Source organism: Perognathus longimembris, chromosome 7 (assembly GCF_023159225.1).
Source record: "Perognathus longimembris pacificus isolate PPM17 chromosome 7, ASM2315922v1, whole genome shotgun sequence".
In the NCBI taxonomy this organism is placed as follows: Eukaryota; Metazoa; Chordata; class Mammalia; order Rodentia; family Heteromyidae; genus Perognathus; species Perognathus longimembris.
This window is the reverse complement of record NC_063167.1, coordinates 21102073-21119932: the sequence shown is the minus strand read 5'-3', so window position 1 is coordinate 21119932 and position 17860 is coordinate 21102073. Positions and strand designations below refer to the sequence as shown.

Below are 17860 nucleotides of genomic sequence, written 5' to 3'. Positions count from 1 at the left end.
GACCCCGTTTTACAGGAGAGCGGAGAAAGAGGAGGCCACAGGCCTAGGTGGCATTAGCAGTGTGTTGAGCTGGGATTTGAACCCTGGTGTTGTTAGTATGGCTCCAAACTGCCTTATTAATGTCAGTGTGTCAATACATCCCCAGGGCTGTACTTCTAGTGTTTTCCAGACAGGGTACATGGTGTAAAAATACCTGGAAGACTCCAGGAAGCTGGGTTCTTCCACCCCAGCACTGTGAATGTGGTGGGCTGCTCACACACCCTTCATCACTTTAGATGAAGGGACAGTTTCCAGGGTTGGGGGGTTAATGGAACTCACAGAGACAAGGAGGTGCTCTGCCCCCAGGGACTAACAGCAGGGTGGCTGGCCCTCACCCACCCTCAGACTTAAAGGGTGCTGTGGGGTATCTAGATCCAGGAAGAGGGGTCCCTGGCAGACCTGCAAAGCTATTGCCAACCCACTGTGGATGGGGGAAGGGACAGAAAATCAGCAGCTAGTGTGCGATGAAGGGACCCAGGGGTCAGTAACCTGAACCCCACCCCCACCAGTCTGCTGTGCTTCCTATCTCCTACCCAACCAGAAGCCAGAACCCTGGCCCTTGGGAGCCCAGCTGGAGTTACCAAGGGCTCCCTCGCCCGCCCGTCATGCACGGAGGTCAGACCGGTGAGGCACAGAACAGGACAAAGAAGTCTGAAGAATGTACCCAGTGAGGCAGAAGAGTAATCGGCCTAGGATTGGTTTCACTAGTGCTCAGCCTTTGGCCATGAGACTCCAGTGATTTATGACCCTTCACAGCTCATAATTACCAATCCCTAATTGTATTGATGGATAGTGTTTTCCCTCTGGGTAACAGAAACCAAAGTTGTTTGTTGTTTTGTTTTGTTTTTTAAGCATAAGTAGCCCACAACATGTTCCATTTCATTCTTATGTTAGTCCAATGGGGGCTGTCTGTATTCCGGTGCACACCATTCAATGGAAGGCCTGAGCTCGGGCCAGAGGGAGTCAGTCATTGAATTCTGTGTAACAGCGTGACCAGTGCCGTGTCCTACTCAAACGTGCCATGGTCCCTCTGTGACACAGCTAAAGAGGGGCAGACTAAACTGACCAACTTCTACACAGCCTGATAAGAGCTAGAGTTGGGACCTGATTAAGAGTCTTAGGACTAGAGATAAAGGAGCAGTTAGTTTTGCTAGAGAGACTTAAGGAAAGCCAAAAGCAGAAGAGAAAAGAAAAAAGCTGGGCACTGTGTCTCATACTGTAATCCTGAAGATTGAGTTTCAGAGCCAGCTGGGGAAGGAAAGCCTGTGACACTCTTATCCCTACTTAATCATCAAAAAGGTGAAAGTGGCACCGTGGCTTAAGTGTTAGGATACCAGCCTTGAATGAACAAAGTCAAGAGAAAGCACTAGGCCCTGAGTTCAAAGCCCAGTACCAACAGACAGAAAGATAGCTAGACAGAGAAAGGGAAGGGAAAGGAAAGAGGGAGGGAGGGAGAAAGGGAGGGAAGGAAGGAAGGAAGGAAGGGAGGAAGGGAGGAAGGGAGGAAGGGAGAGAGGAAGGGAGGAAAAACAGTGACTTCAAGGTGAGTATCAATAAGATGTCAGACAGTCAATACGACAGATCGTTCCAGGTAGAGAGAAGAAGGCAATATCTTCATTTAAGGAACCACAAATATTTATATATGTGTGGATGGCAGCCCAAATCTAACCCTCACCTGTTTTTGAAAAGCCCTCAAGTTTAGGGGTGAGGTTCACATTTTTAAACAGTTGAAAGAGGAAACAAATCAAAAGAAACATAATATTTCATAGCACACATAAAATTATATGGAATTCAGATTGCAGTGTCAAGGTAAAAGATTTATTGAAGCACAGTTATGTCATTCACTCAGGCATGGTCTGTAGATGCTTTGGCTGTTACCAGGCAGAGGGTATTGATCTGTGGCAGGGTGGGGCCTTCAAGCCTTTTTGGTTCACTACCAGAAGCTTCATAGAAAGTTTGCCAATCATAGGTGAGCCTGAAAGCTAGAGTACAAACATGCAATGAGAGCTCAGGCTACAAAGTGAGGAGCAATCAGGTAGAGACATCCTATTATAATAAAACCCAGGTTATAATGTTAGATTGGCTCCTACCAGTCACAAAGAGAGAAGTTTTGAGCAAGACAAGCCATGATCAGATTTCCATTTTAGAAAGATCTCTGTTCAAGAATGGAGATAGAACAGTTAGGAGTCTGAGAAGTTAATGACAAGGGCAGAGTTCAGATGGGAGGCTGCAGATCTTCTGTAAGAGGGGACAGACCCGAAGAGATTTCCATGGATACTGCACTGCACTCTGGGAGGGTCAGAGAGGAGGAGGTAAAGTGGTAAGAGATGAAACTCAGCTTTCCAGCTTGAGTTAAGTGCATTAAAAAAACAAGACACTATTAACCAAGTTGGTCTGGGGCAGAGACAGTTGGGGGTGAATTTTGTTTCGATTCTGGGCTCTCTCCCAGTATAAGGTAGCCAGGCAAAGAATGAAAGGAAGACTATTCCAGGTGGAGAGAAGAGCATAGCACAGGTAACTAGAACCGGGAACTCATGGATGGCTCTGGAGATTCCCTTCCAAAGTTGTTAATGAAGGCAAAATACTGTCCCAAGAATTTGAGAGTGCTGTTCCATGCCATGCCCCCTCTACCACACAAAAGCCCTTCTCTTTAAGAATTTCAGTGGTCCCAGGTTTTACTACGACTAACAAAGAAGCAGCATCCAGCTAATCACTTCTAACAAGGTTAGTTGGGGTGATGGTGCTTTTTCTTCCAACCATATTCAAGAAATCTTCAGCTTTTGCATAATTTTGTCAATGATCAGTAATCCTTTCGCACCTACCTTCTTAGCAAAGGTTAGGGCCAGAAGTTGGCATGTTCTTTTAATTACATCCATACAAAGGATTTTCCCTGCATTGACTGGTGCCGTGAATCTAGGGATGCAATACACCAAGACAGATGATATCTTTATCCAACAGCAGGTGATATAGCATTTGATTTATCTGTGGCTACTTCTTTCCATTCCCTTCCATGTCACTTGGCCCATCAGTCTTCAATACAGTCACTGCATCTGAAATCTGGCCAGATGTTCATTAAGTTCCCTTTGTCAAAGACAGCATGGTGGCATCTAGCTGCTCAGTGATTTCATTCAAAATGTTTTTCAGCTTGATTTTTGTTATCTTCTCCTTAAAGAGCATGTTGTCATTTTTGGTCTCAATAACCTCTCCAACTTTGCCTTCAGGATTTAGGGCCCAGGTCTCTTCCAAATACCATTTCATCAGCATCCGTAGCTTTGTCTGTCCATTTCCCTTTCCTCTTTCCTTCCTTCTTCCCTTCCTCCTATCCTTCCAGCCTGCCTGCCTCCCTCCTTCCCTCCCTCCCTCCCTCCCTTCTTCCCTCCTTCCCTCCCTCCCTCCCTTCCTCTCTTCCTTCCTTCCTTTGGGACAGAGTCTCACTATGCTCATTATGTTGCCCAGGCTGGCCTCAAACTCACAATTCCCGTGCCTCCACTTCCAAGTTCTGGAATTATAGGCATGTACCACCACCTTCAGCCTGTGTTTTCTTTTTGGTTGCTGTTGTTTTCTTTTTACCTCACCATAATCTGGAGCTTTTCACTGGTATAACCTGAAACCCAAATTTTATTCTATTCAAAATGAAAGGAGTAAGAACATTTCCAATAATCATGAGCAAAGACTTTCAGTGGCCACTGGCAATTTCCAAAGAAAGCCCTGGGAGCCTTGAGCATCGCCTCTCTGAACTGTGGATGTGTTACCTAAAGACTAAGTCGATCTCCGTGGCATCAATTTTGAATTCATCATTCAATGCTTTCCGGTCCTTTACTGCGTGCTTTCCAACTTCTGGGCTGATAACAGATATGACATTCTTGATTCCTCCATCTCATTTGCAGACACTGAGCTGTAACAGATTTAGGTGGCTCCCTAAGCTTAGTAATCACAGTGCTGGCATGCACCGCTACCCCTTTGCTGGTTTCCACTGGATAAACACCTTTGCTGATCTTCCCAAGGCCTTCCATAGGGTAGCTGAGCACAGCAGCTGGTGGTGCTGGCGATCCTCAGCCTCTTCAAATCTGGTGCTGGTAGTTTCATATTTATCCTGTGAGCTGGTTGACCCAGCTACAGATACATCGCTTCTTTTTTTGTTTCATTTATTTATTGTTAAAGTGATGTGCAGAGGGTTTACAGTTTCATACATAAAGCAGTGAGTACATTTCTTATCCAACTTGTTACCTCCTCCCTCATTTCCCCCCACATCCTCTCTCCCTACTTCCCTCTACCCCCATGAGTTGTACAGTTGGTTTACACCATATAGTTTTATAAATATTGCTATTGTATTGGTTTGTCTTTTTATCCTTTGTCTCTCCATTTTGGTATTCCCTTTCCCTTCCCTAGTTCCAATACATGTATATACAATATCCAGGGTATTAAAATCAGTTACAGTGATATCAGGGGTAAAACCATGGGAAAGAAAGACAAAAGGGAAAGGGCATAATTTCACATATGTTTAAAATAACAACGTTAAACACTTGTTTCCATAACTTGGAGTGCATTTCGCTTATCATCATCTTACGTGTTCATATGGACACAGCTATTGAGCTATTATAATCCTCTGCTAGGGCTATCCTAGATGTGTACTAATTGTTCCCAATGAGGGAAACTACCTGTTGTTACTTTTCATTTTGGCTACTGTACCTATAAGGCCCAGACCTGGAAGCATTAGGTGTCAGGCACCTGCAGCAGATTTCACACCTCTAGCATACATCTGAATGAGTTAGGGAGCCAGTGTTCTGGACACTAGCATCATCTGATAAAGTACTGTGGGTGGTGACAATGGATCAGAAGGGTATGTGGCCACAGTAGGAGGTTAAGCCTCAACAGCAGAGAGCAAGAGGCAGCATGTTGTATATGTGTACAGTGGCTTGTCAAGGGTGAGCACAATAGTAGATTAGATTTCAGGTTTTGTAAGATCACCTTCTACAACATTTGAGAGGACTGATGAGAAAGGATAGAACAAAAGCCAAACACGAAAAGATGAGTTTAGAGTAAACACTGAAAAAAAGAATACATGTTGGGAAGTTTTCTAAGGGTGAATGAGTTGGGCCTGGGGAAGAGGTAGGTGGGCAGGCAGGGAGGGGTGGATGGGGTGGGGAAGAGCAAGATGGATGGGAAGAGGGAATGACAGTGGTCAGTGTTCAGCATCCTGGAAGGCCTTGCCCTCAATGGAGGGAAGTCTGAATCTACTTAGATGAAAAGCAGCCACAGGGTATTTCCAACTCTCGACTCCCACATGCCTGGGAACAGGTTAGGTTTCCCTCTCCCCTAACAGATCCTTGTCTCCAGTTAGCTCATCCCGATAACTCACGCTGCAGACTAGAGAGCCATTTGTATTGCCAGATTCTTCTAGCTAAATGTGTACCATGTGTCCCGCTAACCTTTACAACAGCGGGGGAAATGTCTTGTAATTAACCAGAATATAAAGGATGAATGGAGCAGCCTGGCAGTCTCCTGTAGTCATTATCATTCGGGGGAGATGAATGTACCTAGTAAGATTTCCATCAGGCAGTTAAAGCCAGCAAGCTTCTCTTGGGAGTCCTGACTTTGTTCACCTCCAGGGAAAAAGCATGGATGCATGTGCATTTGACTTGTATTTTGTATGTGAATGTTTGTAACTGTGTCTTCACATGTTTACAAGTGCATGCAGTCTTGTGAGGGTGCTTGTTGTAGACATCAGTATGCACACATGAAATGTCTTCTGCAACCTTGGGTGCTGAAACCTGCATCTCTGGATGTTGGAGGTGCTATTTGGGGAGGTGCTGCACATCTTAGAATGAAATGAACACTTGAGGACTGAATTGAAGGAAGTAGATAACCAGGGATGCATCTTCACAAAGGCATGAATGTGATTATGTGCATTATACATGTACATATTTATTTGTGCATTAGATAAATGAGGCCCACTACACTGATAGCTACTGAATCCTCTTCGGGGCAGATAGGCACTCTATGAATGAATGAGTGAATGAATCCTGGAAATTCTCTTCATTCTTAATATTGAGTCTGTATGATAGGATTCACCATCCTTTTTGTCCAGGACTACATTATTAGACTCTGGAGATCCAGAGAGACACCTGACCTGTACTCTGACCCTTGGACCTCATCCACTTGGATCTGCCAAGCTGCTTCTTTAGTGATTTTTGGCTGTCACTTGTTATGCCATGTTCCATGCTCGCTCAGCACTCACCTAGGCTGACTGTTCAAAAACTTCTATACAATCCAGGAGTGCCAGCTTCCTTGGGATTGCTTGCAAACTGAGACCCTAGCTTTTGGAGATGGTTTCTTGCTTCGTTTTATTTTCTTTTCTTGAGTGGGTAATCAGTGATGCTTTGTTTTGTTTTGTTTTCAGTTTTTTTAAAAAAACTTATCTTTAGCTGAGCACTTGTGACTCACATCTATAATTCTAGATACTATAATTCTAGCTATGTCTGTAATACTAGCTGCTCTGGCTGAGATCTGAGGATCCTGGCTCAAGCCCAGCTCAGACAGGAAAGTATGTGGGACTCTTATCTCTAATTAAGCAGCAAAAAGCCAGAAGTGGAGTTATGTATAAAGGAGTTTCAATTCAACTTGGCAGTTTATGAGTTTAATGTCTCTTGATCAATGTCAGTGCTTCTATTATTTTCCTGAAAATCTGTCCCAACCCCACCCATTCCCTCAAATTACTTGGTTCCATTTTACCTATGTACATTGACTATTATGACTGTAGTCTCCATCCTTCTTTTTTCCATTTGTCTGCTCCACCTCATCTCCATAAGTCTTACCCCTTCTGGAAAAGCATGTTTCAGCTTCTTGGTATTCATTTTATTAAACCATAAATAAGTTGTTCAAAGGGACAACTTTAAACAACTCTCCTGCATGTACCATACTAGTTAGTATATGGCCTTTTGTGTGTTTTGTATATGTTTATAATAATTTAGATCTAACTTTCATATATGAGAGAAAACATGTGCACTTTCTCTCTGAGCCTGACTTATTCCAAAAAGTATTTTTTTCTAAGTCTATACATTTCCCTGAAAATGACATACTAATTCTTCCTGATGGATGAATAAAATTCTTTTTTATGTGTATATGTGTATGTATAGGTGGCTAGAGTGTATATGTATAGCACATTTCCTTATGCATCTTTTCTAGATCTGCTTTTCTTCTTTTTTTCAACTTAAAGGAAGGAAAGATATTTTTGCTCATGATTTCAGAGATATTTAATCTAAATTTCTATTACACTGGACCAGAGGTGAGGCAGAGCGTATGGTGACTGGGAAATGTGGGGGAGGAAACAGCTCATTTTGGGTATTGGAAAGAGGAGAGGAATAGCCAGAAGTGCTCAGGGCCCTTCATGGGCTACCCCAATGTCCCATTCCTTCCAACGAGGACCCACCTTGTACTTTCTACTTCCCTACCACTGGTCCATAGTCCATTCACATTTTGAATCCATCAACTGGTTAAACCATGGATTAAGTCAGAATCCTCATAATCTAATAATCTCTGAAAACTTCCTCAGAGACATACTAGAGGTATTTTTCACTAACCCTTGAGGCATATCTCAATCCAACTAAATTGGCAATCATGATTAAGCATGTCCAATCCTTGCAACTTGAAATCCAAACACAAAACATACTTAGTCTCCAAATAAAGAATATAATTTAATCCACCTAACATGATAAAACTCTTATTAGTATAACTGAAAATAAAATTCCTTCCCCAGAGTCTCAACTGTAGACAAGTTCTTTGCCACAGTGTAACACAAATGGCCTCAACTGGGTCCAGTTTCCAATACAGTCCTTATGCTCATCTGACATCTCGTCACTATCCACATTCCTATCAGAATTCAGGTCTTTTAGCCCTTACCACAACTGCCCATAACACCATTCTGAGCTTGCTCTTGTTTGCTTCCCCAAACTCTTCTAGACCCTTCCTACAAACCAAAGATCCTGAATGACATTGTCCACCTGTGATTCCACCCCTTTGGCACTAGTTTTCTGTGGTAGTCAGACTTGTCACTTAACAAAATAACTTATAAGGGGACCTTATTATTTTGACTCATAGTTTCAGAGGTTCCAAGTCCATGGTCAACTGATTCCTTTGCTGTGGGACTGAGGTGAGGCTGACCATGATGGTGGGGAGCATGTAGTGGAGCAGAGCTGGTCACCCCATGATGGACAAGAAGTACAGTGAAAGAGATACAGGAAGAAGGAGCTGAGGCAAGGCAGAGCCCCCAAAGATGCATCTCTGGTGATCTACTTCCTCCAACTCAGTCCTCAAGTGTCCACTTCTTCCTAAGATTTGCAGCACCTCCCAAAATAACACTACCACTATCCAGAGGTCTAGGCTTCAGCACCTGACATTGCAGAAGATACTTCATATTCAAACCACAACCCTGACTCATTCATTCATCAGCTCCTCCCAGGTGTGATGGAGGAGGCCCCACCTCCCCAGAGCCTAGGTCTGGGACAGCTAAGTCACACTCTTAGAGAGTATGTTGATAATATGAGCTCTTGGGGAGGCCCAAGAGCTACAACCCCCACATTTGCCAGGCTGATGTGATGAAGACAAAATCCGCATCCATGAATTGTAATCTGTATGTGGTGATCTCTGAGACCTGGGTCAAAAATGCAAAATCTCACAAAGATGGTATAAATTAGGGTCCCCCATAAGCTTTCCACCTGTAAAGTTCATGTCACCTTGTCACCTTGGCAAACTTCCTCCTGAAAGAGGGAAAAAAAAAATAGATGTTTGTTGGGGTTTTTTGCCCCTCCTGGCTCGGACTCTTACTTCTTCCTTTCCACTCTCCCTTTCACGCCCTCTCCCCTAGTCATTTGATCTGCAAATAAGCTAGAGTGGAACGGGGGAGATAGCTCCGACCTGGCGCGCACCTGATCTGCAGCAGATATGTGCTCGCCTCCTTACGCTAGAAGTCTGGCGTACATATGCAACGGGGCTGGCTTCTTAGAGCGAACTAACTTTATTAAGAGAAGGACAAGGGGAGATGATTCCGAGGGAGGGGTTTGGCCAGGATGTTGATAGGCTGAAAGGTATCACCTGACCCCCAAGGGCTAAAGTCACTGGAGCGTGCCGAACCAGGGCGGGGTTGGTAGGCACCAGGCTGGCTAGCGTGGGCTGGGTTGGGGGCTGTTTGCCCAACCGGTTCCTCTGGATTCCAATCCAGAGGGGGTAGCAGGGCCGCATTCCCCAGGGCTGGGGGAGATGCATCAAGCCCCTTCCATCAAGGGGAAAGATGAATCCCAACATCTTCCTCTTTTATATTTTTTTTTTCGAACAGCAGGAGGCGCCCTACTTGAGAGCGTGCCGTGTCTTAGGTTGCCCCCCCCCAAGAGGAGTCTTACCTGTCTTGGGCTAACGCCCTAGCTCTTCAGGCTGACCTTCCTGCCCGGCTGGCGGGCCCGATGAGAGGCCTTGGAGAGAGTGGGATTAGCACTCGAAAGAAAGCCCTTATAATTTTCTCTCATGCCAGCGGACCTCAGTAAGCAGCAGGTCCTAGGGGCCGAGTGACGAGCCTCATGGGGTTCCTATATGGCTAGAAGGCCAAAGGCCGCTTGGTACCTAGACATCTCTGGCCCATCGCTTACAATAAGAGACCCAATGTAAACATAATGTAAATGGGAGCATAAAGCAGACATGAGCAACTGTAACACATGAGCAATTACAACACAGGCACAAGGCAATGGAGGGTCTCTTATCTGGGTCAGTCCATGGAAAACAGAGGAATTCTGGTCCAGTCTGGTGTCGCTCAAGGTAGCGCAGATGGCTCTTCCTTCCCTCGATGGTGAGGTAGAGGGGCAGGTTCAGGTCCTGGCGATGTGGCAGCCAGGATGCTGGTAACATAACAACTGAGGTTAGTAAACACTTCAGATGTTACTTCCAGCTTGGACAGGGTTATGATATCCTCAGAACTAAAAGCAGCCAGTGGATATTAGGCATCAAAGCTACAGTTAGACAGTCCACATTAGGGAAGGATAAGTGAAGTCAAAGGACTTGGAAATCAGAAGTATTCCTTTTGGGTTCTTTTTGTTTTGTTTTGTTTTGTTTTGCCAGTCCTGGGGCTTGAACTCAGGGCCTGAGCACTGTCCCTGGCTTCTTTTTCCTCAAGGCTAGCACTCTGCCACTTGAGCCACAGTGCCACTTCTGGCCGCTTTCTATATATGTGGTGCTGGGGAATTGAACCCAGGGCTTCATATATAGGAGGCAAGCACTCTTGCCACTAGGCCATATTCCCAGCCCCTCCTTTTGGGTTCTTGAAAGGAGCAAAACTTTTACCTCAGTGTGACTTAGAAGAGGGAAAGAGCTCTTGTGATTGTCCACAGACTCCAGGAAACCTGAAGTAGCATGCTCCCTGAGAAGGCATCCATGGTGCTCTGGTCCTATCCTCACTCCCTCCACCAATGGACACCCAAAGTGAAGATGAGACTGTGATGACTGACTCTACCTCTACTATTTGTCTAGGAGCCATCTCCAGTGGGCTGCACCTGGCCACAAAGACACCACACACACACACACACACACACACACACACACACACACACACACTCACACACTGACATTTTCTCCCTTGGGCTCAGAGACAGGGGCCCAAATGATTTTCACTGTGCTGACATTGCTCTGCTTTTTTCAAAGATGGTTGAGTCAGGGATTTTTCTCCCCCTGTCATACCATATTAACTAGGTTTGAATAATGCATGTTTCCCTACTAATGACCTCTGTTTGATAATGCATCCACGTTAGTGTTCATTGGAAATTTTCCTGCTGGATACACACAGAGAGCAATGCACATTTATAAAGGTTTAAATGCACGTTGGGAGGCTGGGACTCTGTGGTGGGAACTGAATCTTATCCGACATTTGTTGTAGACTTTTCAGGAGGACATACCCTTTAGATTTAGCTGAAGTGCAGGGGGGGAGGGGGAGGAGTCTAGTTGACCCCTGTATATCTGATCACTGTGAGCATTGGTTTTAGGATTGTTACATCACCAATCCTAGTACAGAGCAAGCCCCTAAGCTATCAGAGCCTGTACCTGAATAGACAGATACTGGGGGAGATTAAGAGTGCCCCAGAATTACTTGTGGAGGACGACACTAAAGATGCTTAGGCTCAGTGACAAGACAGCTGCTGTTGGGCTGTGTGCCTCACAACCAATCACCTGAGCCATTCTGAGCCCCAATTTTGTTTTCTTTGAGTAGATAAAATGACTACTATCAGAGCTGTTTAAAGTTTAAGGCTTACTGTGTATGAACAGGCTGTCTTCTAGGCATTGAGGTTACAGCTGTTTCTTAAACTCTGGCCTTCATGGAGCTTACCTCACAATGTTGGGTGATGAAAACAACCCAGTAAATCCGATCATGTGTAAGGAAATTGGGGAGATGAAACAAGGAGGGCTCTGCAGAGCTGAGAACTAGGGCTGCTCTATAAATGCTTCTTCAGAGAAGACCTTAGTGAGGAAATAGGGTTTGCACAATAACTTCATGAGGAAAAAAGCAGCAAGCCATTGTGGGACAAAAGAATTGTAGGGAATGGGCAGGCCAAGATAGATGGCTGGCATAATGCAGGAATGTCAGGGAGGCATGTAGGGCTGGAAAAGAGTGAGCAAGATGAAGGGAAGGGCCGGAAGGGTCTCAGGGTGAGAACAGATTGTCTCAGGCCACTTCACATTCTAGCTTTTACTCTAGGAGTGAGGACTTGCTGATGATGAGATCTGAGCAGAAATGTATTATGGTCTGATTTATGTTTTAACAGGTTCTCTTTGCCCCTGTGCCCCCTATTGTAACAAGGTGAGACATTCTAGGTATTTGAATCTGGAAGTGTTAAGAAGTGGTTGCATTTGGGATATATTTGGTAGGATTTACTGAGATATCTTGCATGGGTAGGAGAGATTTAAGTTAGAATTTACAAAGTACTCAGGACCTGGCATATAGGATGTACCACGTGGTTTTCAAACCTTTAGACATGTCAAAGATCTCCAAATCTCTAATGGACAAGCCCAAGGTCAAATGATGGGAAAATATATGCCAACTCTATAGTGAGAATAACTATAAAATTCATATCACAAAGGGTGTGGATACAGAGAAGGGTAGCAAGTTAGGTTTGTAAACCAGCTTACCACACCCTATCAGAGCTGACTCAGAAATGGGGCAGGCCGGAATCCACAGAGGAATGTAAATGCAGAAGTTGGATTGTGACTTAGTCAGCTCTCCCATTACTATAACAAATACCTGAGATAAATCAACTTTAAAAGATGAAAGGCTTATTATGGTTTGCCATTTCAGGAGTATCAACCTATGGTTCATCAGCTCTGCTGCTCTGGGCCTGTGGCATCATGGTACATCATGGTAGGAGGACATGGCACCCAGGAAGCAAAAGGAGAGATAGGATGGATCCAGGATCCCACTTTCCCTTTCAAGGACATGCTTTCAATGATCCAACATCCTTCCTCTAGGCTCTACCTGTAAAAGAATTAATCACCTACCAAGTAGAACCACAGGGGCTGGGGACCAAGCTCTTAACACAGAACCTTTGGGTCCATCTTTGATCCAAACTGCAAGGCTTCAAATGTAGATAATCATGAGGTGTTCTTCAAGCATCATGCTCAACTCAGTAGTTCCAGTGGCAAAATCTCAGGCATCTGGGAGAAGACAGTCTTTGCTGCCTCCCCCAGAAGGCTGCCCTCCATGACTGCTCTTCCTCCATGTCTGACACCTTGCTACCCTTGATATGTCCCTGCCCAAAGAAGCTTCTAGTTTTCATCCCCCTCATGGAATATCCCAAACCAGGAAAGAGGGCCTTCCTCCAGGGATCTCAGCCATAATCATGGATGACAACTGAGACTATTTCCTCTTGCCTCCTATCTAGTCAAGAAGCAAATTGAGCTGAAGTCTCGAGGTGTGAAACTGATGCCCAGCAAAGACAACAACCAGAAGACATCTGTGTGTAAGTGTTGGCCCACTGGGCCTCTTGCTCAGGTCAGACCCACTGGCTCTGTGACCACAGGGAGGCCAGCTCATGCTGGGGGACTTCCTTCACCCCTGCTTCCCTCTGTCTTGGACTCCACATATGGACACACTGGCCTGGCAGCCACCAAGCAGCCCTGGGCTTGTCCTTTGCTGTCTCCTCCTCCCCCCATTTCCCTCCTTCCTTGTTCTCCCTCACCTCCTATTGACTGCAGTCCAGGGAGTCATTACTACTACATTTCTCTTTGTTGTTTTTTTTTTCCTTTTGAATCACTTTCACCTGCTAAGACAGCCTTCTTTCTGGCTCCTTTTCTCAGAGTAATAACTTTGGGCTGGGACCTGGGGTGGGGGTTGTGGGCTGCAGGGCCCTAATTCCAGGTCCCAACATTTGATTGGAAGGGAAGAAAGGAAAAAGCCTAGTAACCTCCTCCAAAAGGATTCAGGGATGGTGGTCCTGTCTCTCAGGGGTGGGGTGGGATGGGGAGGGATGGGGAAATGCTGGGAGCATCTTGCCTGGGCATGGGAAGATTATGTCTTGGAGAACATGTTTCTGCTAACTGTGTTTGGAAGAGTAAGAGGGACCATGGAATATGGTTTGGAATGTTGACGTCCTGTGAGAGCTGTGCTGCAGGGGTCTGGAGTGAGAGCACAAGAGGTGGGTAGGGAATGTCTGGGTCCCCCAGGAGGCTGGTCTTGCAAATAGAGGAGACTGGAGGTCTCCCTGATTTTCCTTCCACAAGTGAGTACCGGGAACTTTCCTGGTCCCCCAGACAATTGCCCTTCTGGTTTTCCTTCCTTTCCTCCACTGCTTCTCCTGTCTACTTCCTCCCTCTACTTTCCCCCTCCCATGGTCCCTCTCCTTTCTTCGCCCATTTCCTTTTCCTCTGTTTCTCTTTCTGTCCCTACCTGGGTCCCTACACTCTACCATACCTCCCTGCACTCACTTGTCTTCAGTTGCTAGAAGTACTTTCTAAGAAGAGACAATGGCCATGGGGTCCCCAAGCTCTTTGCTCATGGGTCAGAAGAACAGGCTTCAGGCAGAGGCATTGGAGGTTTGTCCCTGACTGTAATGAGCCTAAGAGTGGGGACATGCTCTGGTCTTTCAAGTCCTTTGAGTTCAGGGATTGTCACTGATTCTTGTCTACAGCTGAGGGACTCAGCATCTCTCGTGGCCTTGGCCTATGGGGACCGGATGACAGAAGACAGCTGGGAGGCCTAGCTTGACTGAGGGCAAAGCTGTAGGTGAGCCCAAGGCTAGCCTGGGAATATGCAGAGAGGACTCCATTGTGACCGGACCCTCATAATCTTTCTTTCTGTAGCCACAGAGAAAGATGAATGGGAACAAGCCTGGCTTCATTTCAGACCTTGCCGGGAAGCCACAGGCTAACTTCTGTGCTTGAAAAGACCAAGAATTTACCAAAGTTGTATCCTACCTCAGATAGCTTTGTTATTCAGACCCTCAAAGTCTCAGTTTTGACTTCTGTAGAATCGGGAAGTCCTAGCCTGTCTTCCTCCTAAGGATGCTGCTGGATGTAGGAAGGGCCATCCTGACCTAGGATTTCCAGAGGACTGACAAATAGTTGAAAAACATCATGTAATTTTTGGTATGCATTTTTCTGGATAGAAAGTCCATGATGTTTGTTACCTACTCAATGATGCCCAAAACACTCCCACAAAGGATGAAGAAGCCCTATTGTAAGGAAATAATGGAAACCCTTTTTCTCCCAACAAGGTATTGATTGATCTGCATTATAAGTTTTCTTCAGGAAGGGGTAGGTATGACTTCAGCTAACCAGAGGCAGGAAGTCCAATGCTAGATATCTGAGTTTTTTTGTTGTGCTCACATCCCCTGAGGACAGCTGTCCTGGACTCGAGGGGAAGAGTGGACCTTGTCAGTTGCCTCTACTGGATGGTCCATGCAGACCATGGATCTGTGGCCATAGCTTCTGGTCCTCCATCTGTCTGTGCCTCCCTTCACTTTGGGTGCAAGGCCTTACCTTTCTGGGTATGCCACACCTTGCCATAAGGGACCTCCTGGGGCAGGGTAGGGATTACTCTCTGCTCTCATCTCCAAGTAGCCAACAGCATGCCAATGCTCTGGACATGAGCATCTAGTTTTAAATGCTATAAGGGGAAAAGAAGAGGAACCCTTCCTTCTGTAATTCTAAAGTATCCTCTGGGATTGAAGCTTGCTTGTTTCCTAGGATATTCGAAGGTCCTCTTGGGACTCCCATTGCCTGCCCAGGGAAAGTGGAGTGGCCTGGTATGAGCTGTGTCACCACTGGGCTTGTGATTTTGTGAAGGGTGGGTGCCTGAGACTTGCAGACAGGTGCATGCTCATTGCATAAAGGGAAACAGTGGGTCTGTTCTCAGTGCCAGTGGCTGGCTCACCTGGTGGGCATTGCCATGTTCCTGCCCTCTGACCCAGCCTCAACATTATCAATCAGCTGTCTGCTCTACCTGCTTCCTGGGTGGTGTTGGTACTGAATGAAAGGGCCAGAGAGAGCTGTGGAAAATGTTGTATATTCTTACCATTGTTTGGGAAAGGAGCTGGGTGGTTCCCACATGGGTGGTCTGCAGGGAGTTTGGGTTGGTTAAGTAAATAGGAACTGGGGAGGGTATTGGGGGTGGAGAGAATCGGCTGGGAAGTCCACAGTGAGAGTGGACCATCAAGGCCACATGGAAGGCTGGCCTATCAACAGAGAAACCAGAAAGGACAATTCAGGACCATCTTCTCTACCTTCTTAGCACAACTTCCTATCTGGAGAGATGGTCCATGGTTCCCATGTCCCTGGGTATTCTGGTGACCCCATTTACCTTCTTCCTTCCTTTACTTCCCAAACACCAAAGCTCCTGGGAAGCAGAAGCTTGCTCTGCTTTGGTAATGTCACTTCCATCTGGGGATGTCTACCCTGAAGGTCTCTGGCTTGGTGGGAATGGTGGCTTTGTTACATTAAGGATGTGAAAACTTTGGACACAAAGGCTTGGCAAGGAAGGGTAAGGGGAAAAGATCCAGTGGGAGTGACCTGCTTTAACCTGGCAGTGGGAAGGGTTGGAAAAAGCAAGGCTACCCAGGAGGCCTTGCACACATTGCCATACAATCAACAGGATACCTGTTGTCTGGTTTGAGCATGCACTCTACCTAAACCCTCAGGTTCCCTTGGCCAGCCATAACGTAGGCTACCAGAAGTTTGAAACAGGTCTACACTTGGCCTCTACCTATAGACGTGAGCTTCAGACTCAGCGAATCTAAAATGGAACTGTCTACCCTCCCTACACCATCAACCATTGCATCCTCTCTGGGCCACAGGCCTAGGACGTCCCCTGTGCTCCTAGTGGCCTAATCTTCCACAAGCCCTGGTGGTTCTCTTTTCCATGTTCATGCCTATCTCCTAGCTTTCTACTACTAGGCTTCCTTGACCTGAACCATTGCAGAACTTCCTAGCTGTCCTCACTGAGGAACCTCACCCTCTAAGCCTCACCAGCCCTTCTGCCACTCAGAACTCTCCAATGACTCTCTGTGGTGTTCAGGATCAGACTCAACCCCCTTCATATTGTGTCTGATCTCTGAAACCTCATCTTCCAGTTTCCTTATCACTCCTACTCTGGCCATGGCCACACACTGAGAAACCCCCAAGTTCTGTTTCTGTGTCTCCATCTCACTTTTCATCTGCCTTTGTCACTCTGTTCCCATGTGCCCAGATCCTACCTCTTCAGAAGCTCTGCATCAAGTGCTATCTCCTCCCAGCCCTTTCATACTTCTTCCAACAGCATAGGAGGAGTCTTCCTCTAAGCTTCTCTGTAGCACTATCCTTCATCACTTCCCTTCCATGATCCTTTCCATGTTTCATTCCTTCCCTGAGGACAGTGGTCCCATCTAACTACCCTTGATATCTCCCATGGTTTCCAAAAGAAGGCATTGTATGCAATAGGTGCTCAATGAATACTTGTTTTGTGCCCATGTGAAGAATGCATATGAGAGAGAGAGAGAGAGAGAGAGAGAGAGAGAGAGAGAGAGAGAGAGAGAGAGAGAGAGAATGGGTGGTGGAGCACTTAGCTCATTATGGGGCATAGAATGGAAGGAGAGGAATGTTTGAGAATTGTTGTTGCAGATGCCGTGTAAGCCCTCATCCAGATTTTGCTATTGGGATCATGGGATTGGTGAGTCCTTGAATGGAACTCTAGACAGGCTATCTCCCTAGCCTCAGCTCCTGGCTACCCTCCAAGCCAGGAATCTAGAGATGTGAAGGATTGATTCTATTAGCAGGAGCATCTGAGAACAATGGCCAGGCAGGGAGTGGAAGACCTGCCCTCTTCACTGCATGTGTGTATCCGCCGCTCCTAAACAAAGCTCTGCTCTGGCCTAGACAACTATGCGCGTGGTGTTTATAAACAGGATTCTGCTATTGTCGGGTGTGAGTGTACCATACCACCTGCCAGAGCCACCAAAGGCGCCATCTTTGCTCAGTGCCCTTGGCCAGTGGCGTTGGGTGGAGTGTGGAAGGTGTGCTCCAGTTACTGCTTATTCTGACTTGACAAGTGTCTGATGGGAAGAGAGTCTTCAAAAGAAATAACTGCATTTGTGTTAAAGTCCCTGCTTTGAACTTCAAACCGCAGCTTTCTTTTACATTCTTTACTGTTTTCTGATCATGCATCCACCTTTTATTTAACTTTCTTTGAGTCATCTCTCCATTCAGGATTGGGGTTGGAGGGGCTCATCTCATGTACAGTCTCCACCCCCAAGTCTGAAGCACAGGGTGAGGAGGTCACCAGGGGCTGTGGACAGTATACCACTGGCCACTGGTATGAGAA

General features: G+C 46.1%; 1 protein-coding gene across 1 annotated transcript in view; it reads left to right on the top strand.

Moving 5' to 3' along the window:
* The window catches only part of Csmd2 (CUB and Sushi multiple domains 2), a 519739-nt gene that overhangs the window by 245928 nt on the left and 255951 nt on the right, over positions 1-17860 (top strand). Inside the window, exon 7 of the mRNA XM_048350831.1 lies at positions 12951-13028. Coding sequence (XP_048206788.1) covers positions 12951-13028 — 78 coding nt within the window. The remainder of the gene's footprint in view (positions 1-12950; positions 13029-17860) is intronic.